At 40.5% G+C, this 23,529-nt stretch overlaps 1 protein-coding gene across 3 annotated transcripts in view; it reads left to right on the top strand.

Moving 5' to 3' along the window:
- The window catches only part of SLC66A2 (solute carrier family 66 member 2), a 70,827-nt gene that overhangs the window by 2,100 nt on the left and 45,198 nt on the right, over positions 1-23,529 (top strand). For 2 of the 3 annotated variants that reach the window (XR_012623877.1, XM_074829822.1), the window contains exons 3-4: positions 8,449-8,582; positions 12,708-12,761. Coding sequence is in view for 2 of the 3 variants with exons in the window: in XM_074829822.1 (XP_074685923.1) it covers positions 8,449-8,582; positions 12,708-12,761 (188 nt within the window). In the remaining variant the exon portion in view is untranslated. The remainder of the gene's footprint in view (positions 1-8,448; positions 8,583-12,707; positions 12,762-23,529) is intronic. The other variant, XM_074829832.1, reaches the window with a different exon arrangement.

Below are 23,529 nucleotides of genomic sequence, written 5' to 3'. Positions count from 1 at the left end.
AAAAATTGTCTAATTTTTTGTTTCAGTGGAGGTAGTTGAAATATACAAATGATTTGCACCTGAGTGGAGGTGCTGGCAGTTTCTAGGTAGCCCAGGCAAGTGCATCTGTTAAATGAGATTTGGACTATGGAAGAACTGAAAGATCTTTGATTTGAATTGATTCTAACTATATCTAGTTAAGACACGTGCAGAAGAATAAATGCTACAAGTAATGAAAAGCTGTAATTTATGTCAGTGTTAAAAGATTTGTCAACACTTCAAAAGAGAGTGCAGTTTTATTGATTATATGATTTTTTTACTGTATTTAAGCCACAGAATAGTACGGCTCCCTGACACATACTAGCTCTGTGTAGGCTCTGGTCGTTTTGGAGCTCGGTGATGGCACAGAATGTCTTCACACAGCAGGTGCACAGGTGTGTCTGGCTACAGGGGGAGTGCAAAGCGTGCTGCTGGCTTGTGGTGCAGCCACTTCTGTGGAGAAATGTTCCAGGCATGAGCCTGCAGAAACCTTTCTGTCTGTACTTACAATGAATTGTCTCTTTCTAGTCCTGTTGAACTAAAAGAGACAGAAATGAAGACTTGCATAAAGATAATACAGTGTTCCCTGAGAGAGACTATTTTGCATATCTACTTATAAAGATTAGGCATCCCTGGTAGTTCATTATAAACACCCATAAATTGTGAAAGCAGCATTGAGGGTGGATATGGATGATTAGAGGAAGATAGCAGAGCAAGAGCCTCTGGTTTCTATGAACATGTTTAAAATGCACCCATAGAACAGCCTGACAATTCAATTTTTGCATTAATTGTTTAATGTCACCTATAGCTGATGTATTATCTGGGCTACAGCACTCTAGATAATGTGACATAAACAACAGAATTATTTTAATTGTAATATTCATTGGAAGGAATTAGAAAGTTTTTGTTTATTTTGTTTAAAATTTATTAAATAATTTGATCCATTCTTGTGCCAGAACTGTTCCTACAAGTAATTTTGCTTTGTGCATAATTTTTGTCCAATCTGACTTTTAGCATACCAGTTGATAAGATTACTTCTCCTTCCCTTTAGCAAACCAATCCAGACCTTAATCCAAGTCTCTCTTCTGAAAACTTTACTGATGTATAGCTCCTGTTTTCAGTTGGTTTTAGTTCATTGTTTTTACTTCATTGCTTCAATTGTTTTTACTTCATTACCTCTGGCTTTTGAGCATATGATTTGTGCCAGATTCATCCCTCCTGACTTCCCCTCCATCCTGATCCTAAAATAAGTACTTGAAGTGGTAGGCCTTAAAAACTTTCAATTCTAATGGTGTTGCTTTTCAGGCCTTAATTATTTATTAGGATCCTCATGGGGGTTTTTTTTGTTTGACTTCAAAGACATTTCTGTAATTTGTTTCTGTTGTTACTTCCAGATTTTCCCTGAATTTCATATATTCCTGAATTTGAGGCTCAGAGTGGAGCATTCCATATTTCAGATACATAGGCAATAGAAACAGAGAGTTCCTGCCTTTTATGCTGGGTTTCCTCTGTATTTTCACTCTTGAGCTGGTCTTTCTGTATCTCTGTCACCCATAACAGACCCAGTCCCACCTTTCCCCTACGGCTCTACTATACTTTGTTCACCTCAGCTGTGGGGACAATTCCCTCATCTCCTATTTGTGACTTGGCAGATTCCACATGTTCCTAGAACGGTACTTAGTTATCTCTGAGGGGTTTTTTTTTGTGGTGTTTTTAACGTTTAGTTTTACAGTGGGTGAAGTTTGACCTTTCGTCTCTCCTCCAAATAGAGTATTTACTTCCTAATCTTCTTGGCATGTCTTATGTGTCAATAGAGTTGCAGCTGGTGTATTGCACTGTGACAGTAGCCAATGAACAAAGTACTGCTGAGATCAAGGATAACAATCCCATTTCCAGTTACCCGTTTTCACAATTTCTCTTCCTCCAATTAGACTGTCTCCAATGGTAAGCCATCTGTTAAAGTCAAGAGGACTCAGTGCAATGCCTCTCCTCCTTGTCTCCCTCCCACCTAATCCCTTAGTTTCAGGGTGTGCTCAAAGAACTCCTGTTTGCTAGTGATGACAGTAACCCATTATCCATTAAGTCATTTTTTCATGCTTCTCTGTTTCACAATGTCTCCAAATGTCATCTTTAAAGAGACATTTCTGCTTTCACTTATGTATCTTTGGCCTTGCTGTGTTCCAACAATGAGTTCTATGTCAGAACTATTATGGAAAAGCAGTGAGAGAGGGCTGGTCTACTGGAATGAAAACTGCATGTAGATAGCAATGGGCATGATTCCACTTTGTTTCTGCACACATGGCTTTTGTTTAGGAAAAAGAAAGTAGAAGTTTGACCATGCAAACTTGTGGTTCAGTGTGTTGACTGTATGTGGAGTCTTTTTCTTTGGCCCTTTTAAAGAGGATTCTGAAAAAAAAAATTTGAAAAGTAAGCAGTCTGTGCTCACAGCATCACACAATGGGATCTCTGTTTATTAGCGTGAAAAGTAGATTTTGTGCTGTGGCTAGACTTGGTATCAAGTTACCTTTATTTTTAGGAATAATCTATTGTTATAATTTTATATAACACTTCAACGTTTATTTTGGGGTGCTAGTTAGCGGCTGGTCATGATTTATGATTGGAAGCAGCTGCTTCTTTGTTTTAGTCCTTCTGCCATTGTCAGTACTGCTTCTCCAGTCTGTCTTCTCCAGACCCCATAGGTCATTGTTTCTTGCTCTCCACTCAGTTCAACTTCAGGACTGGTCAGCCTGGAGAAGGTCTGCACTTGTGGCTAAAGAGGAAGAAACAGTGCAAAACTCAACGCCTTTGTAATTCTAGTACATACAAAGATGTATGGCATGCTCCAAAAAAATCTGATACCAATTTTTTCCCTCTGCATTTTTAATAAAACAGTTCATTACCGGTTTTGTTAGCTAATGTCTTTTTGTAGTTGCTAGAGTTAGCACTGATTTCTTGTTCAAGACTGGTTGTTAAAATATCCAAGGGATACCCTGAGTCTTACTCATGCTTGAGCTTTGAGATGGTTAATCATCTGGTTAAGCTGCCCTAGGCTGTTTTGAAATTGTGGGCCAGCTTCAGAACGGACAATGGCACTTGAACTTAGTTGTGACCAAGACGGACATATCTTCTTGGTTCGTGTGGCCTGCAGTCTGCCAGCTGACTAGCTTTGCATTGTCATGATCAAGAACAGGAACAAGAAGGCGGGCGAGAGTTGTGTAATCATCAGTTGGGGGTGGAGAATGCAGAAGAACTTACTTGTGAGTTTCTCCCTCTCTTCCCCCTCTCTCTCTTCCCCCTTTCTTTTTTTAAAACAGAGCTTATGGTGAGATAAATTATGGTTTCTTTTAATATTAAAATCAGAATAAATAGCTAGAGGAAAGGGAACTGAAGATTTCTTAGAAGTCAGCAGTAGGCATTTTTATTTGAATCTTGAGTAAGTTCAGCCAAAAGTACTTGTGCTCCCTGCTGTTCCCAGAGGTTTTTGGACTTTTTTTCAGTTTTGCAGTCCATAAAATGTTTTATGTAATAGTATAATATGGTTTGTATATTTTCCTGGAAGACAATTCTTTCCAAAGGTTTTGAGGTGCAGTTCTGTGGGCCACTGGCCTAAACGTCATAGAGCAACACCGTAGAAATCCAAACAACAGAAAATAAAACTGTCCAATTTAGAAGTTGTTCTCACAAAATAGTTGCCTTAAGACAAACTGTGGAAACAAGTTCTGACAGTCAGGGGAAAGATGAAAACTATGGAGTGTGCTATTTTTAAGCAGAGGTAACCCTCTACCCATTCCACATCAGTTCACCTGAAACAAAGCGCTTTCTGAAAACTGTAATGTCAGTAGAACTGGGAGTGCTCTGTGCTGGAGCCAGGGGAATAAGCTCTCTGTTATGAGTAGAGGTTTACTGCAGCTGGAGGTCGTTTATAGGAAAATGTTGGACTTGCTGTTGTCTGGGGTAGATTCCTACATATTTATTTATTGTGCTGTAACACCTACAGTGCTACTTGTGGATCAGGTCCCTGCTGTCAGGGGTTGCTTTGGCTTCAGATAGTGGGCCAGTGGTGTCTGTTTGTAGGACTTCCTGTGGGAAGGAGAAACTTTTGCTTTTAAGACTTATGCTACTAAAATGAATCTTGCCAGATTTTACCATGTGGGCAAGGTGGGATGATGCTATAAACCAAGCTGACAGAGTGACTACAACTTTGAAAGATTGCATTACATATGGCCTGCTGGTGGAATCTTGCTGAGATATTGAGAGCAAAAGTGTTATGTAATTCCTTCTTCTTTTTATAAATACCAGAGAGCGAGGATAAAATGCACTGCTCTTCTGTACAGAAAGTAAAGGTAACGTAGGATTTTGTATGCCCAAGTGAAAAGCTTGGATTGGGTGCTCCATAAAATCCTGGAAGTTTGTGTGTCAGGGAGAAACTCAAGTCAAGACATCCTGTTGTAAAACTAGTTTGTTTCTTGTTTTTCCTGCTGATTAAATTCTGTAATTGTATGGGCTGTCTTTCAAGGCAGCTGCCATGCTGCTACCCTGGCTGTCTGTCATGGCCCTGGTGGTGTGTGCAGTATCCCGCATGCTTTCCATGTTGCCTAGAATCTGTAACTTCCCAAAGAGCTGGAAAAGTGAGGTCTGTACTAACTTTGGTGTTTTCCACTCTTGCGGTGAGTGAAACTGCCTCTGTGAGCTGAGGCGGTGCCGTGTTAGGCCTGCCTGTGTCCGGACAGAGACAGGGCTCGGCCTGGGGCAGCAGCCAGCCAGTGGAAGCTGAAACAGCATCACAGAGCATAGGAGGAAGCAGTGTGGTCAGGGTGATGGTGATCTGCACCAACAGCAGTCAGTTTCTTTTCAGAGATGTCTTAGGAAAAGAGATAAGCAAACCTTTTGTGGCCTCTTTCGTACAATTGGCATTTGCTGTTTTGAGTAGGCCCAGGACTGGAATAGCAGGATTATTGCAACAGAATTGAGTCGTACTGATGGAATTACGTAGTTTTCTCAATGACCAGTTAGTCTCTGCTCTGGCTTGAATGTTCACTTCTCTTGTTTTCATCACTCTGAAAGTGCATTAATCTGTTTCCAGCTGTTGAAATACTAATAAAATGTAAGCCCTTCCCCTCCTCTATTTGCACATTTGACTAGTACAGGAAAAAAGAGTTACTTTGTTTTTACAGTATTAAGTAAACAGTGAAAAACTCTTTGTGTCTCTGTAGTCTGACATATGAAGTTTGAATTCCCTGAATACTGCAAATGCCACTGTTTTATGTCACTTTTATGTCACATAATGTTGTAGTGGTGGGGTGAAAATGCAGAATAATGATGGTGACCCCCTCATCCCCAGAACTTCAAAGTTGTTCTTTTCTGCAAGCCTGATTTAGTATCCTAAGGCTCTTCATCTTTCTCTCATAATCTATTTTAATGTTCCTCTCCTCCTGGCTCCTGCTTAGGCAAAGATAGGAATAACACCTGCAAGGCAGACAGTAACAGAACATGGAGCAGCATGCTCTCCCTGCAGGGCTTGCATCTTGCAGTGCTCCTAGCTCAAGCTGGCTTGAGGAGTCTTAAACTGGATTAGTGTTGCTTTGGCAAGCCCTAATATCAGTGCGAAGTAGATTAAGCAGCTTGGAGTGGTGTTTGTTTCCATGATCCTGAAAAAAATGAGTGTTCTGGCTTTACTTTTAAAGCTTAAAGAACCCAACAATCACCCTTGACATTGGTATGCCCTTCAGTCTTGTTGTCCAGGTAGTGTGGTGTAGGCTGTGTCCTGTTTGCTCTGCTTGTTGGTCTCCATGGCAGCTGTTTGATTTCCTGTAGATGTGACCTAGCTTAGAGGGTTGTGTTGCCTGCAAGACTCGGTTTGAGGATTGCTGTTTGGGGAGGTGTAGTTCACATGCTGTGTAATCTTAATTGTTTTTGGCTGAAGGATTGTAAAAAAGCCAGGTGGTGTGCATTTTTGGAAGTCCCTATAAGAATTTTTAAATTTACAGTTTGCCTCTATTGTGTGTTGTGAGCTTTGCTTTACTTTTTTTTTTCTTTTTTCAGTTTTTAAGGGGTAGAGGATCTGCAGCAATACTTCCAGTCTCATTTCCAGTAAGGTTGTGGTGATGGCAAATTATGATCAGACAGCAGGTGGCCATGCTTATGTGTGTTTGTAGTGGGTGGATGTTTATAGTGCAAGCAATACTTTTGTGAGGCACCTGTTACTAAATGGCCAATAATCTCATCAGCAGGGAGAAACTAACCTTGCAATGATCTGTGGCTGGATTTACCATCATAATAGCTTCTAGCTTATTGTGCTGCTAGCTCAACCCCCCTTAAATGCATTACTATATTTTTACATGCAAATGCATTTGTAATTGGAGATGGCTTTTCTAAACCTGATGTAAACAGTTGTAACTGCTCTGTAATTCTGAGTAGGTCTTTCCCATTTTTTTTCTTTCTCATTCCCTGAATAAGAGACACAACAGTAGTGAATTCCAGCAGTTCAGGGGAACTTGGTCACAGTCAGCCACACAGGCTGAATGAGCTTTAGGATCATGGGCATGGGGCATAGTCTGGGACAAACTATTGCTCTTCTCCCCTGCATTTTTTCCTAGTGCAGTGAAAGCCTTACCCAGAGTGCACTCTGCCTGTGATTAGTTGTGTTCTTTATTTCCTTCCTTATAGCGTCCTCTAAATTTGTTATGATAACGGCTTTCATATGGCCCACTGTAAATCCATCAACGGCAGAAAGAAAGGGTGAGACTAAGGTACATGGAACTGCTATTCTTCCAGTAGCTACTGGTGGTGTCAAGGCATTGTTATACTTCTCTTTAGCTGTATGCCATTAGGCAGGAAATACTTGGCCATTTTTATTGGTGTGGGTGGCTTGGCTGTTCTGCACAGGAAGATTTCCAAGGAAGCTGGTCAAGGACTTTCCAGTCTCTCTCCTGTTCCTTATTGGTTGACTCATAACAAAAAATCTCTTTGGTGAAAAGACTGTAGTGGAAATGCAGTATTGTGTGAGAGAGTGTGGTGGTGAACCTAGTTGTTTTTTGCTAGCACGGAGCTCTGCCATGAAAGTAGCCCAAGCATAAGCAATTATATTTTGCCAGGGTGCTATAAAACAGGAACTGTCAAGAAGAGGGCAGTGGTTGTCATCCCTGTGAGGCTGAGGTCTCAGGCAGCATGATGTGCTCAAGAGAATGGCCTTAGTAACAGTGCTGTGAGGAAATTTAGAAAGCCTGTGTGCCTCACGGTGCAGGCTGAAGGAGTTGGCGAACATAGCAGTGTGTTTTCACCAAATCCCTTCCTCAGCATTTCTGTCTTCAAAGCATAAAACCTGGCAGAAGAACTAAGCACAGAGAAGCAGCTCACTAGTGTGCATTCAGCCTTCCTTTTGTGAATCTAATATACTTTGAGGTCTGCATATGAAAAGCTTCCACCTTTTACCCCTAAAGCACTTATTGAGTGTGTCTGGTGGGGACTGTTGAAATTTCATCAAGTAATGCAGGAAGAGGAGCTTGGAGCATCACCAGTCTTCACTGAAGGGTCTCATTTTTCTGTGGTAGAACCTTGTGCAATCACATAAGAGTAAGCTCTTCAGTCAAGATTGACCACAATCTAAGTTCACCTCTCTGTGTTACATGCAGGAAGGGCTCAGTAGGCCCCACCAAGTTTCACTCATCTGTAAGCAAGCAGAAATTAAATTGGCGGAAGGGAGGAGAGCTGTAGAGGACAAATTATATGTTACGGATTTTCTTACTTCCCCCAACCTTGGTGCAAATGGGACGCAAACTGATGAATTGATTGGTGTCTTCTGCAGACCTGGTCTTTCCACTCAGATGTCTAAAGGCAGACAAGGCAGACCAAGCATAATACCTGCTGCCCGCCCCCCACTTTGGTAGAAAGACGTTATATTAAAGCTAGCAAGCTAATAGCTGTGGGTATCTATTTCTTTGTAGGGAAAGTGATCCTGTTTTTATGATTTCACCTTAAAAATGAAAAATTGAGAGAGGTAAGTTTTGCACAGAAGTCCTTGTGAAATTTATGGAGTGTGTATGTGGAGAGGACACACAACTGGTACTAATGCAGCATAACTCTCTGGTCTCTGTGTACTGCCTTGACCTCTCAATGAATCTTCTTCTCCTTTCAAAATAATATGTTTGTTGTTGGCTTTGGAAACAATGATTTAAGCTTCTCATTTCAGAATCTCTAGGATCAGTCCACAGGGATGTTGTAATTCTCAGATACTTCTGCAAGGGGATTGTGACTCTGAGCTACTACTGTATGTGCATCGAGATTTGGCTGGTGACTTCAGCCTTTCGTACCTGTTACTGTTAGGTTTTCCTTTTTCAGGTGCTTGGATAAGATCAAAGAATGAAAGTAACTGAGTACAACACTTGTCATCTTTGAGATGTTTTATATATTTTCTTTTCCTTTTTTTTTTAGGTTTGGAAGGCGTTTTGAATCCCCTCTTTTGTGGCAAAGCATTATCATGATCATTACTATGTTACTGATGCTGAAACTGTGCACTGAAGTACGTGTGTCCAACGAGCTAAACATAAAACGCCGCTCTTTTGCAGGTTAGTGACAGGAACGGATAAATCTTTTTGAAAGCATGGTGCACTGTACTTTGGTTGTAAGTTCTGTCTGAATTGCAATGCAATCTCCTTTTTTGATAATTAAGTGTAGCACTTCTTGAACTTCTTTTTTTGAAAGTGCTTTTTTCCAGGTAAATATGTAAAGCTGTAATTTTATTTCAGATGGGTCTTGTTTCAGTATTGAAATCAATTCTTAATGTTTCACACCATGCCCTGAATATAGAGCTGGCTGTTACACCATTGTGCTAGCCTGGCTTTTTTTAAGATCTTGGCCATAATAAGAAGTTATTTTCTTCAGCTGTACTTTCTACCAAGTTCTTCGGTATGATCATATATTATTATCTGAAATTTTATTTTGCAACTGCAAACACTTGCTTTTATACATAATTTATTTTCTACTTGCCGAGTTATTGGCTGTCAAAATAGGAAGTGCTGTCATGTCATAGTTGCAAATCTATGTCTTTTTGTATATTATTTCCTTGGGCTTTAGTGTGGGAGTAATTGGGTTTTATGGGAATTTTCACATATTTTTAATTTTGGTTATGTGTTAATTTTTACGCATTGATAATTTCAGTTGGGGCCAGAGTATTATTCTTTATTTAACAAAATGTTCAAACTTTGTGGAAAGTCCCTGCTTTTTTTTCACAGATAAGAAATATGCGAGGGGTTGTTTTTGTGTTTCTCTGTTGACTTTGACTTACAACATTTTATGTTACAGCTTATTACCCACAAGAACAGAATTAATGCTGTGAGCTTTTTGTCAGTTGTTTTGCCAATATGGATGTATAATTTATTCTCTCCATCTGTTCTCTTCCCTCACTCCCTAATAACTGAGGGTTAATGATATCCACAGCCATCATTAGAAGGCAGCAGCTACTGGCTGTGCAGTAGGCTAATTTATCTAAAAGCTAAGGAAGCTACTTCCATTCTTGCTCATTGTGGAGTGTAGTGTGAAACTATGCAGGTAAGTGAATTCATGTGGAAGAAGAGCTGCACTCCAGCTCCCAAACACAAACTGATATGTTCACAAGGGTTGTTAGTCTGACAGAATGAATGGCTTAAAAACTAGTTTCAGCCAGATTTAGCAGCAGTTGGAAATCCAGGAAGCATTTGGGAGGGGCGTGTATCCTTTCTCCCTCCTTTGCTCTCTGTGCTAGTGTTTCCTAAAGCAGCAGAAGGGTTTCTCTGTTTGCCCTTTCTGAGGGGAAATTATCCTCATGCACGTTTACACACACACTCTTGCGGGCTCATTCAGTAACCTTTGGTCAAAAAGGGAGGCTATTCAGTTTAGTATATAGCCCTCCTTAAACAACTCTCCCTGAAAGACCTACCGTCTCCTAAAGGATAATCAGTCTTTCCCTTACCAGGTAATGGAAACTTCTCAAGGTTGCATTGTGTCATTTGATCCTTCTTCCTGAAACTCAGCTTGTCATGTGTTTAATTAGCTAGAGAGACTGATTTTACCTGCTTGTGGTCCTTAATTATTTGTTTTCATCAAAACACTTGCATCTTCCCACAAACTTTGAGAACAGCTAAAATCTTTTTCTTACCTGTGAGTGGTTTTTAGTTAAACTAACTATAATGCAATGGCTCAGAATAAACATATAAATGCATACAAAGCTCCTTTCAAGCGAGGCAGAAAGATAGGTTTGTATTTGAAGCACAATATGAGTAGGAGTGAGAGTCCTGTTTCTAATCCTATACCTAATCTTATCTCTGTAAATTTTATGGTGATCTAGGCAAGCTGATAAATCTGTGTACTTACTTTCTTTCCTCATAGCTTACTGTGGCAGTGAGAAGCTAGGTTTGAAGTCAGTGTTTTTGATTAACCTTGCTGAAGAGTAATCCAAAATATTTAGAAAGTGAATAGAATAGTTCAGTGGAAGGGAGTTTGCTGTTTTCTTGTATTGTTATTAAATGCAGTATTCACCCCCCAGTCACATTAGTATATGTTTACCAGTGTGTTTTGAATTATGTTGAATTAGCCTTTTTTAATTTTGTTTTTATTATTCTCACAGATAAGGTCCCTTAAGTATAACTAGTTCAGAAGGCATCTACTTAAAATTTCTTGAAGTTTTAAGGAGCAGTCTCTCCTAATCCTGACAAGCTTGTTCTGTATTCTCTAGCCTGTTTTGTGGTGTTACTGGGTTAAAATACATATCAATAGCAATTCAGAACATAGACATAAAGCCATTCAGTCGAAATGCTTGTACTTGCATTTATAGGGTAACTATCATAGCATGAAAAATAGTCTCCCTGGACTCTTTCCAGTAATATTTGATTATTTCTTGTAGGCTCTATATGGAGAACTTATTAGGAAAACTTGCATAATCTTTTTTTTTTTTTTTTTTCCTCCATTACTTCTCGATTATGGGATTTCCCCCCCTCTTTTAGTCTTGCAAAGTGAAAGTAAGTTGAAAGTGGTGGAGCCCATCTTGTGTTGCTGCTGCCTTCTCTGACTTTTTGTTCTGGATACATAAACTTTATCCTTCAATTACATGTGCTGACTCTAAGTCATCTTATGTATCCAACTCTTATTTTTTAAATTTGGACTGTATAGCCTGTGTTTAACTATTCTGAATTGGAAAAATAACCCCACCAAAACAAGTAAAACAAGAAAACAACAAAAAAAACGGACTTTATTTTAAAACCTCCAATGACAGGACAGTTCTTTCTCCTGCATATGAATACTTTGAAAGCTATGTGAAGGAGGCTTCAGATTAAATCAGCAGGCACGAACAATAAATACCTCCTCATCTTTTATCCGTTATTTAACACCACTTTAATCGCATCTTGACTGCTTTAATGCAGATCTCCTGGTACCATTGTTGTGGTAACAACAGCTCTCCTTATTCATTGCCCACTTTTAAATTGGTGCCTGCAGCCCTGTGTATGCAGTGTTGTTGGCTCAGTACAGAAAGATTCAAGGTTCAGTGGTAGTTTCTCTTGTAGTTGGTTTTGTTCACAGCATTGTAGTATTTCTGGGACATGATGGTGCTACCATGTGATAACTGATATTGAAAAGGAAAATGTGCATGTGCCATGTCTTGATTTGTTAATCAAGAGAAGGCTGAAGCAAGGTGCTCACAGATACAGACAGCTAAAAACATCTGGTCACTTGAAAATGTTGGCAGGCCAGAGCAGTCTCTTCATATTCTTGGAGAGACAGGCACTCTACAGAGAACTCTCTTTTTCTTTCTCCAAATAAGCCTTCCACCTCTCTCCCACAAAGATTCGATTTCAGTTATGCCCAAGTCATTGTGACAGATTTCGAGCACCCTGAATGTATGAGCTGTATTGAAAACCAGTGAACGTTGTTAAAAATGGGCTCTTAGACGTCTCTTCTTATTATAGTACAACCCAGGCTCCTTAAGCACAACATGGGCTCGTGTTTTTACATGAAGATGACTTCCTCTAGTCATTCATTTGGTTGTCTTCCTTCCAACTGCTGGTTGTCTTAACCTGCTTTGTAACTTATATCTTGTTACAGCACTCTGATCCCTTCAGGAGCTCTGTTTTTGGCGCTGGGAAGCACTCTTGCATAACGCATGGTTTTCAGGTGGCGGAGGAAGGCTAGAGTGGAAAAATTTAACATGCAGAATGGTTGCAGATGGTGTCTACTCTGTCCTTCTTGATGACTGGCTTTAGCTCAGGCTTTCTGAAACTATCTTAGAACAGTGTTTTCCACAGGAGGCAAGGCAGCGGTTAGCTGATGATACATACATATCTACACACTCGATGTTGCTGAGGTAACAACCTGTTTTCACTGATTCATGACAAGTATAAGGTACGAGTTAAGCTGTTTGTTTCACTGCTTTTAAGTCTTCATTTTCTCCCCCTAGGTACAGTGCTGTTGGGTTGTGCATTGAGACTGTTCTGGAGTTTCCTACTGCTCGACCCTATCTTAACATTATGGGGTGGGAGCCTTTATAGAAAGCATGGAGACTAAAATTTCTGGCATGTTTTGTTTTGGCTATTATTTTTTTTATAAGCAAAATGTACTAACTGACTAAACTGTATCTAGAAGACCCACTGTTGCATTTAATCATATAAGTCTGTTTGTCTTTCCTTCCTTTTTTTTTTTTTCCTCAACTGTTTTTTATGTAGCTGCAGATAGTAAAGATGAAGAAATCAAAGCACCTCCCAAGAGATCCTATCTGGGTATGTACTGTACAAACCCATTCTGCATGAAGTTGTCCTCTCAACTACATATTTCATGCTTTGCTACTTTTTGTAACCATTTTTAGAAATGATTGCATGATCATTTCTATAGAGAATGTTTGCATTACCTTTTCTTGACATACTAAAACCTGGTGCGTGATTTTTTTTTTTTTTAATTTTTCCCTCCCCACTTTTAACTTTCATAGAGGAAAAGATGCTTTCAGCTCTATTTCGGAAACCAGTTTTTTGAAGACATTTGAATTTACCACATTATGTGTCTCAATGATATCTTCCTTTTTCCTTTCCCAAGCTAGACAAGCAAAATATCACATGATACAGGGATCTATCTCTTCAGACTCGTATTCCTCCTTTTCCAGCTCTGACTCTGGAGGAAACTATGAAAAATACAAGAGTATCTTTCAGCATTGTTCAGAATGCTAGATAAGAAGTTTCCCACCACACTTGATATTCAAACAAAATGCCTGCATCCTTGTGAAATTTTCTGGCTTGTTCCTCTCTTTCATTAGAGTAGCCTCAAAATTGGTATTTGGGGGATTAGTAACACTTCAGGTGAGAGCTTCCAATCTTCAGTTTCAGAGTTGGAATCTATGTTCTTTAATTTGCCTAAAGAGGAAGTATTAGGTGCAAACCAGCTTTGCAGTATTTTCAACTCAGTAGTTTGGAAAGACAGTCATGGTAACTTTGTTTTAAATTAGCTGGGGTACACATTAAAGAAGTTATACTGACTAGAGAACAGAAGTTCCCCAAAGTCAACTTTTAGACTGATTTTAATTGAACTGATTCAGAATTTCACATGATACTAGTTGTGCTGTGTTGCAATTCTCGAGTTAGTAAGGAGTGAACTAAAACAATACAGGGTAAGGAAGAATATTACTGGTGCAAAAGGAGAGCCTCTACTTCTGTATGTGTCAACATATGGTTAATTAGGCTGGAGTTAGCTCTGAGCAGCCTACCAAAGAGTAATATTAACCTGAGTGCTTTCTTGAAGCCATAAGGCCATTCCTGCTAAGGTTAAATAGACTCCTTTAATGATTCATCTTCGGGATCTCCCCTTCCAGATTTAGGGGCAAAATGCACGCTCTGGGAAATTTACCTTTTTTGGTCTGACACCAGTATTTTGCAAAGCAACTTTTCCTTTTGTGTTTTCAAAACATTTTTTTTCTGGGCTTGGTATCAAACTATTTTGTTTTTCTGTTTGTCTTCAATTCTAGTTTGTAGTCATTCTCACTGGCTTGCAACACTAACCAATATAATGTAACCTTTAAACAGTCCTGTCTTCCTTGTGCATATATTCCTGTTGTCTTTTACTAGTATTCAGCAATGTGCTATTTACAGTGTCAGAGCTAGAAACAGCTGTCTGTGCTCCTAGTTACAATTGAGTAGATTATTAAAAAATGCTTCAAGTGGTTAAAATTAAACAGAAATAAGTAACTTCATGTGACCTTTTACTCATTTCAGATTGTTTTTCTTGGCTCTTTTTTGGTTAAAAAGTCATTTGCTTGGTAGTTCGATAAATTAAAAAGTTGAGGTTTGTAGAAAAAAGCACCATACTTAATCCAACTGATTTAAGTCTGAAACATTGGGTTAATAAATGTTACTTGAAGTTCATTTTGGAATTTCTTAGCAAAATGGGATGAATCGAATTATCACTTAAGGAACAGGCCAGTCTTACACTATTGCTCAGAAGTTTAAAGACTGGGGTGGGCAAGTCTGTTGAATGTGGTAATTCTTACTAGTGTAAACAAATTAGAAATGTTTTGAGATATTTGTGTATATTGTATGTACAGAAGTATATCCTGGTGGTTTAAAGAGTGGGATGCATGGTGCTTTACATCACAGCATAAGTCATACTTCAATTTACAGAGGGCTCAACAGAGCTATGTCCTGCAGTGCTGTGTTTTGCTACAGTTCTGGGGAAGCTTGCTTAGAGCTTAGGTAAGGGTAGTATTTGCCATACTTTCATGTGGCAGTGCATTCTACAATGTCTTTTAATGAGTTTTGGTTAAACTTTTGTTCAAGAAGAACAAAATGGCTTCTTCATTTCCTCTGTTTATTTCAGTGGTGTAAAAAATGTTCTTCAGTACGTTTATAGGCTTCAGAAACCATTACATTATTTTTCCGGTTACGTAGTAAACACTCTGTGTATTGTGTTTGTAATTGAAGATTGACTATCCATGCATGCTATTTTGTTGTAGAACTGTTCAATCGTTAATCTGAAAATGTATTGGTCTACCAATGAGTTTCAGGTGAACTTGTTAGATAAATATTGAGGCATTTGTTTCATGCCTCTGTTTAAATAGGAACTGAGCTCCTGCTGTGCTCCCTGGGATTGATTTTAGGTATATTTTATTGTCAGTAATCCAGCAAACCACTTTGCCACTGCTTTTTCTATGTGTTATCTGAAAAAGCCTTTATCTGGCACATGACTCTGAAAACTGACTTTCTAGCAGTCAGTGCTGAGGGGAGTTGAGGGTGTGGGGGAAGGTTGCTGCAGTTTCACTGTCCTAAGTAAAATAAACACAGCATTCTCCTGGCGAAACTGGCTGCTCGAGGCTTGGATGGGCACACGCTTTGCTGGGTAAAAAACTGGCTGGATAGCCGGGCCCAAAGAGTTGTGCTGAACAGAGTTAAGTCTGGTTGGTGGCCGGTCACGAGTGGTGTCCCCCAGGGCTTGGTTTTGGGGCCATTCCTGTTTAACATCTTTATTGATGATCTAGACGAGGGGATCGAGTGCACCCTCAGTAAGTTTGCAGATGACACCAAGTTGGGTGGGAGTGTTGATCTGCTCGAGGGTAGGGAGGCTCTGCAGAGAGACCTGGACAGGCTGGAGCGATGGGCTAAGGCCAACTGTGTGAGTTTCAATAAGGCCAAATGCCGGGTGCTGCACTTGGGCCACAACAACCCCCAGCAGCACTACAGGCTTGGGGAGGAGTGGCTGGAGAGCTGCCAGTCAGAGAGGGACCTGGGGGTGTTGATTGACAGCCGGCTGAACATGAGCCAGCAGTGTGCCCAGGTGGCCAAGAAGGCCAATGGCATCCTGGCTTGCATCAGCAATAACGTGGCCAGCAGGGACAGGGAAGTGATCTTACCCCTGTACTCGGCACTGGTGAGGCTGCACCTCAATTACTGTGAAAGGAGGTTGCAGAGAGCTGGGGATGAGTCTCTTGAACCAAGTAACAAGCGATAGGACAAGAGGGATTGGCCTCAAGTTGCGCCAGGGAAGGTTTAGACTCGATATTAGGAAGCATTTCTTTACAGAACGGGTTGTTAGGCATTGGAATGGGCTGCCCAGGGAGGTGGTGGAGTCCCCATCCCTGGGGGTGTTTAAGAGTTGGGTTGAAATAGCACTTAAGGATATGGTGTAGTTGGGAACTGTTAATGTTAGGTTAATGGTTGGACTGGATGATCTTCAAGGTCTTTTCCAACCTAGACGATTCTGTGATTCTGTGAAATATAATTTACAGTATGGTGGGCCCCAGAGTGTAGGGTTTTGTGATTTCATACAGAAATAAAATTATTGCTCTCTTTTTCTAGGTGAGGGAAGGATTAAAAAGAATTAAGTAGCTCAGGTTCTGAAAGAGTGATGCTTTATTCCCTTTGTTTTCTAGTGCAAGTATCTAGTTCTACCTAGTGTCTGCTACCATTTGATGGCTACTGCTGGGGCTGAGCAAAGCTACAGTTGAATGGTATTTTTTTTTTCTTGATGGGATATTTTAGAACAAATGTGGATAAATGTCTTAATCTGTTACACTAAAATACAGGTTTCCTATGTATGTATTTTGAGCCCTGTGAGTGTTGGAGATTGTTGGGGCAGAAGTAACAAAACACTGAAAAAGACACTGCTCCAAAGAGGCTGTATCTTTTGAAGTTGTTTAGAGTGGTCTCATTGGTGTGGCAGGCAAGTCTCAAAGTGAATGTGACTTGTTTGATTTTTTTTTTTTTTTCCAAGTAGATGTTTAAACATTTTGAAGGACATTTCTGGAAGATCACAAGGGTTTTCTTTCCTTCTCTGAAGTTGATTTTAAAACTTGCCATATTTCTGAACCTTCAACCTTGCCTTTAGCCCAAACAAAAAGCTATCCAAGTAACATTAAGTTTTAAAACAGTAGTAGTGAAATGACAAAAACTTTAAATATTGTTACAACAGGTATTTGGTGAATCTAAAACTACTTTTTTTGGGGGGGGGGGGGAGGGGGGGGGGGATGTAAAACATCCATGTAGTTAACTTCACAGAGTTAGTATCTGCATAATAAGAGAAAATAGTAATGTGAATTAAGCAAGTGCATGGTTTCCACTTCCACTTCTGTTGTCCTCACTGTTTACTTGGGGCATCAGTTGGCTTGTGATAAACTAAGTGTTGGCATACTCTGGAACAGCACTAATATGTTACATGTGCCATGAAGGGCGTAAAATTTATTTAATTGGCTCTCTGGCTCCCTCTGTTCAGAGCGTTTGGTCTGTTTGGGTTCAGCAGGGGCATCCGGCTTGCAAATGTGTAGTGCACTCTGTAAATAATGTGCACAATGTGCTTCTCTGTCCAGGCCTCGACATCCTGAGCAGAGCTGAGGACAGAGCAGAGACGCAGTTTTCCTTGGCGGGTTGTGGGCAGCACTTTGGTTTCATTGAAAGTATGTGACTTTGACACCATGTTCTCTAGTAGTTGAATTCCCCTGTATAGCTGCTGTGCAGTTGAATACATAACAAAAGCACAGTTGTTGCTGGGATGCAGCTGCCACCACCTCTATCTGTGCATAACTAACTGCACGTGGATGTGGAGGGGTTTAGATCCCTTCTCCCCAGGATTTTAAGTATCCTTGTTAGACTAATTTCAGAGTGCTTTTGTTGATCTTATTTTTGGGGGGTGGGATGGGGGTGGCGTGTCCAGGAGAGGGGGATTATAACGGTGTCTCTGTGTGAAACAAGGATGCCAAAAGGATTTTTTTGTTTGTTAATAGAGTTCTAGTTGTTGAGGAATTTGGGTCTACTTTGCCCGAGGAAATGGCACGGCTGCATCGGCACTTTGGTTGTACTTCTGTGTATGGTAGGAACAGTTATTTCCCTTCATCTTTCTCTACATCAATATTTAGATCTTTTCAGGAGACAAATGAAAATAAGAAATGGAAATTCTAAGGATGAAGTGGCATTTTCAGTTTGTTATAAGTAAATACTTAAGTTGAAAACTGTAGAATCTTTGGGGTTTTTTAATACGTAATTTTGGTTTCTTCTTAGTTGATGTTGCAGATGAAACAAACATAAGTCTGTGCTGGAAGTCTAAGTTACTATTCAGTCATTTCAGAATAGTTCAATCCAAATAGAACACTATTAATTTTTTTTAAAAGAACTTACGAATCTTTTGCATACAGTACAGGTAACATTTTTTTTTTTTAACTACAGATGCAGACAGAGAGAGGAAATAATTTAATAAAAAAGGTGATTCTTATATTTTCATGGGGAATTTATGTTTCCTGAACCATTGCAAAAGTACTTTTCTTTCAGAAAACTTGAGAAGAATGGATTTGGGTCAGTCTGTTTTCTGTGGTCAGTGTTATGTTTCTCAGTAGATACCCTCTTTCAAGCTTCAAAGTTCCAATCAGTGTAAATCTTTCCTTAGCTCCTCAAGCTAATGGGCCTCAACTGAAGAGTTGTACTGTGGCCTTTTCCTGTCCTGTTGAAAAGTGTTGGAAGTTATTCAGTAGGAGGGCATACCTTTTTGCAGGCATCTAGTATTATTCAGAAGTTATAAAAGGAAAGAGTAAGTTTACTTAAATTCTGTATTCCAGAGAGACATTTTCCTTTTAGAAAAGACAGCTGGGAAGGGAGGAACCCAAATAATAGTTTATGATTGTTGAGGCCTCTGTGCAACTATGATCCCTCCCTCTGGTAGTTTAGTTTGTGGTTTTCTTATCATGAGAGACACAGAAACACACACAATGCACCCCCTGCAGTGAGGTGGTGGGATGAGGCCAGTGTCTTTGCTGCATTCCTGTGTGCTTGTTGCAGGGTAGAACATGGAACTCGATGTGAAAGCACATTCCTGGCCACAGTGCAATATTAGCTTTTCTTTCATTCTGTGATTTCCCTGTGCCAGAGGCAACTGGGCCATGTGGCTGTGTTGGGGAGCAAGGAGGGAAGAGGGAGACCTGTGATAAATCTGTCCACAGACTTACAGATGCTGTGGTGAGGGATCCAGGTGGGCAGGTCATCATGAGAATGCATGGCATGTAACAGGTTTATACCTGAGAGACAAGTGGTTGAGATGCATGAGAGTAAAGGTGATCACCAGCTGTTTTCTCAAGGATGAACTCAGCAGTAGAAGGGGATGAGACTGTCATTACCTGCATGAATGATAGATAAAGTATGAGGCAATAGCTTTCAAGACTAAAGCTGATTTCAGATGTATCGCTCCATTCACGAATCCATCAGTAGTTGTAGTAAAGCCACAGGGAATAACACACCTGTCCCTGTGTTGTGGGTTAACCCGGGTAGGCAGCTCAGCCCCATGCAGCTGCTTGCTTGCTCCCCTGCAGTGGGGTGGAGGGAAGAATCAGAAGGGTAAAAGTGAGAAAACTCATGGGTTGAGATAAAGACAGTTTAGTAGGTAAAGCAAAAGCTGTGCATACATGCAGAGCAAAACAAGGAATTAATTCACTGGTTCTCATCGGCCGACACACGTTCAGCCATTTCCAGGAAAGCAGGGCTTCATCATGGGTAACAATTACTTGGGGAAGACAAAATCCGTAACTCCAAACATCCCCACCTCCTCCTCTTGAGCATGCTGCTTACACTTTTTGTGTTCACTTGATGAATGTGAGCCCGCACAGGCAGTACACAGGAACAACCACGAAACCACAGAGGAAATGCAAAGTAAATTTATTTTTGTTACCTCACCAACCGACGGATCCCTGAAGCAGCACCTGGGCAGAGGCACATATGCAGGCATCACAGAGCCTGGTCTGTGCCAGAGGGTTGACAACCCTGCTGTTTTCACCTCTTTATCAAGGATTAACGCAGAGGTAGTTTACCACCGTGCTTTGATCTTTGCCACAGCAGGACAGGAATCTCAAGCATGTTTGATAGGGTGCCTTTAAGTCTATCACAGGTCTGTGTTATCTAAACACAGAGGTTCTGCTTGTCAGAAGCAGCAATTAGTATGATATATGTGTTTTTCTACACCCCAGCTGCAGGTCACTTGAGCATATTTACAATCCTCCTGCCAATCTTCCCTTACTTTCCCACAACAAACATCTGCATAAAGGCCATTGTCTAGACCAATTAAATACCAATATTACACTGAGTAGTCAGTTTTTAGACATCTGGGCATTCTTCCCTCTTGGAGAAAGGTAAGGTGATAGAATGTGATTTATATAAAAAAAGAAAAAAGGCTGGTTCTTTCCAGAGACCAAGAAATGCCAAGGACTCACGTCTTAATCTTGCTTTCTGGTTTATTAGTATGTGTGATCTGTGGAGAGCCTGTTACTTCATGCTAGCACATGGGTCCTTCTTTTCAAGTTGCAGTCTTATATTCTTAATCAGCACAGTTCATGCTGAATTGATACTGGGTCTGACCATAATCTGAAAGTGGAATGACATGTATCAGCCAGGTAAACAGCTCTTTTGACTGCTGACCTGCTGTTTTCTTTGTATAGGTAGCATAATTCAGGGAGGAGAGGGGTCTTGTTTTGGTGGTAGCACTTAATCCTATTTCCAGAGTTTTGGTTAGCACAATGATTGGTTGAACAGGTTCCTGCTAATTTCAGGTTTTGGACTGGAACTTACACGTTGTATCTTCTTTTAAGATGAGACTAAGGTTGGTAGGTAGAGAGGTAATGTCCTTTAACAGACTACTTGGGGAAAGAAGTGTTTTCAGCTGTGCAATCTCTTGTGCAGGTCTGAAACAGAAGCAGTGAGCTTCAAGCTCTGTTCAGTTTGGAAGATAAATTTCTCCAAGTTTAACTAGTTTATCAGTTAGACCAGCTAAGTGAGAAGAATAGTTGCTACCTGTCAGGTCATTGTCTGCTTCAGGAGGGATGGAAAATAGAATAAACACTCACTATGGAATGTGGATGGGTGCGTTGCATTTCAGAAAATATTTTTAGCATGCAATGAAGCCAACAGTTCTAGAGTGTCAGTATTTTTTATAACTATTGATGAATTTTAGTTTCTAGGCTTGTCTTTTGTAAATGTGGCAGAAAAAAATTTCTTCCTTGAGGCTTCCCCTCAGAGATCAGAGGTGGTGTCTTTGACAATGAAAACCTTGTTTGACTGGTAATATTTCTCTCCTTTGAGTTTGTATGTGGGAGTTGGTGTATAGTGGTTGTTTAATATTAGCCACGTTTTCCACCAGGCCATTTGATACACTGAATGAAATATTTTACATTCAGTGATAAGCATAAGTAGCATCTCTGGACTTTGAGGGCTGTATTGGAAGGTTGTGCTGGTTTTGGCTGGGATAGAGCTAATTTTCTTCCCAGTAGCTGGTGTAGTTCTGTGTTTTGGATTTAAAATGAGAATAATGTTGATAACACATTGATTTTAGTTGTTGCTAAGCAGTGTTTATACCAAGTCAAAGACTTTTCAGCTTTTCTTGCTGCCCTGCCAGCAGAGGCTGGGCGTGCACAAGAGGCTGGGAGGGGACACAGCCAGGAGAGCTGACGGAAACGAGCCAAAGGGGTATTCCATACTGGGTGATGTCATGCTCAGTATATAAACGGGGGGCATTTGACTGGGGGACACCACGGCTCAGGGATTGACTGGGCATCGGTCAGCAGATGGTCAGCAATTGTATTGTATGTCAGTTGTTTTGTATATTCTACTACTACTGTTACTATTATTTCCACTTCCTTTTCTGTCCTATTAAACTGTCTTTATCTCAACCCATGAGTTTTACTTTTTTTCCCTGATTTACTCCCCCATCCCCCTGAGTGAGGGCGAGTGAGCAAGCAGCTGTGTGGTGCTTAATTGCTGGCTGGGGTTAAACTATGACAAAAGGTCATTGTAAAAAGTGTTTTTTCAAAAGGCCTGAGAAACTGGAGCTGCTACCCGAAACTTCTTTTAGTTCTTAAACTGAAACCTCCAAAGCCTTAAGGGCTGAAGGGATTATTCTTATCTCATGCATAATGTGGGCAGTAACATTTTGCTTATATATTATTGTAGCGCACACAGTAACTTGTAGTCAAGCTGGTTCATAGTTTAAAAATCTACCTATTTGTGATCTGAAAGCTCCAAAGTACCGCTTGGTAAAGTGAAATGTTGTCTGTTTTTAAATTTTTAACAGGTTACCTTTGAACAGGAGACTGGATGAGGTGTCCTGCAGAGAGCTCTTCCAATCCAAGCAACTGTTGGGTTGTAAATAAGATACTCTGCCAATGGTATACTGTGATACTGCCACATGCAATTTGAAAATGCAGTCCTTTTGTTCCTTTTACTCACTTCTCCATTTCACTGTAGGTTATATATATATATATTAGCTAATGAAGAATACTTCTACAGTAATCACAAATACACTATGTTCTTAATTTTGTCAGCTGTATTAGCTTTGTAATGTTTTGCATCACCCAAGTTAATTTATTTGGCTCCTGTCAGTGGTGGTAATCAAACAATACACATCTTCTCTATCCCTAAAACAGGGAGTTGAGAGGAAGGTGTTACATGTGTTTACTAGTGGTCAGGGCAGGGAACCTGGAGGATAGTATTATGTTTTTGGGGCTACCACATTTAAAAATTATTATTTAGCTCCCTTTTAAGATTTCAGCTTACAAGCAGTAGGGAAAACAGCCAGTCAGAGACTTGTAAAATCTCTGCTGAGTCAGAATGGTTTCAGTAAGACGTTTCTTGGTGGTAGAGCAGTATGTTCAGACCCAAGTTACAGGCCTTCTGACCCCTCCTTTTGCACCAGCCTTGCTACTGCTTTTGAGTGTCTTCAACGTGAAGACAGAAGCTGGCCATTCTTTTTATTTATTTCTAATGCAGTTTACAGTGCTTGTGTTTATATTTTAAAATGATCGGCCAGGTTGAATGTAGCATGTGAAGGGCCCATGCCTATTCTGAAAGCCTACCTGCTCCGAGGAGAAAGGGGATGGACAGGCAGGACATGGTGGAGCGAGCAAGGCTTGTACAGTGGGAGGCTTTTCTTTTGCCATGTGGCGTGAAGCACACGCTGCAGTGGTTGGGGGAGCTGGGAAGGAGTGCACCTGTGTTCTCAGCCTCTCTTTATTTAAAAAAAAAAAAAAAAGTGGGCAGGGAAATGAAAAATGCTTATCGCTACCAAGAAATTTTGGTTTTATCTTAAATTGAGGGAAAATTGTTCTTTAACACTGGAGAAAAGCAAGAGGTGGTAAAGGTGGCTCTCCAGCTTGGTGTGAGCAGTAGTACCAAGAGGTATCTCAGGAGGGAAGAACGCTGTGTTTCTGGAGTGTGCTGCTCTGGGTTCTCACTGGCTCTGACTGCTTCTGGCCCTGCCCAGCCCTTCAGCAGTCCCAGGCCTATCACCCAGCTGTAGTCTTGTGGAAAGAAGACAACTTAAAGAGGGTCTGTTGGAAGAAATGTGCGGTGGCAGAAACATTACTTCTGGCACAAGTACCACTTCTAATTGGTGGGGAAATAAAGCTGTGAATAAAATGTGAATTTTGCTTGTGCTGCATGCAATTTAACCGGAGGAAGGAGAGCTCATAGCAACATCTAGCCACGTGAGGGTGCTCTTGGGTTTCCAAATCTTGCCTGCTAAGCTCCTCAGCTGAAACCTGGGAGA

Source organism: Strix aluco, chromosome 1 (assembly GCF_031877795.1).
Source record: "Strix aluco isolate bStrAlu1 chromosome 1, bStrAlu1.hap1, whole genome shotgun sequence".
Lineage (NCBI taxonomy): Eukaryota > Metazoa > Chordata > Aves > Strigiformes > Strigidae > Strix > Strix aluco.
The sequence above is the reverse complement of the archived record's forward strand: the minus strand, read 5'-3'. Positions and strand labels throughout refer to the sequence as shown.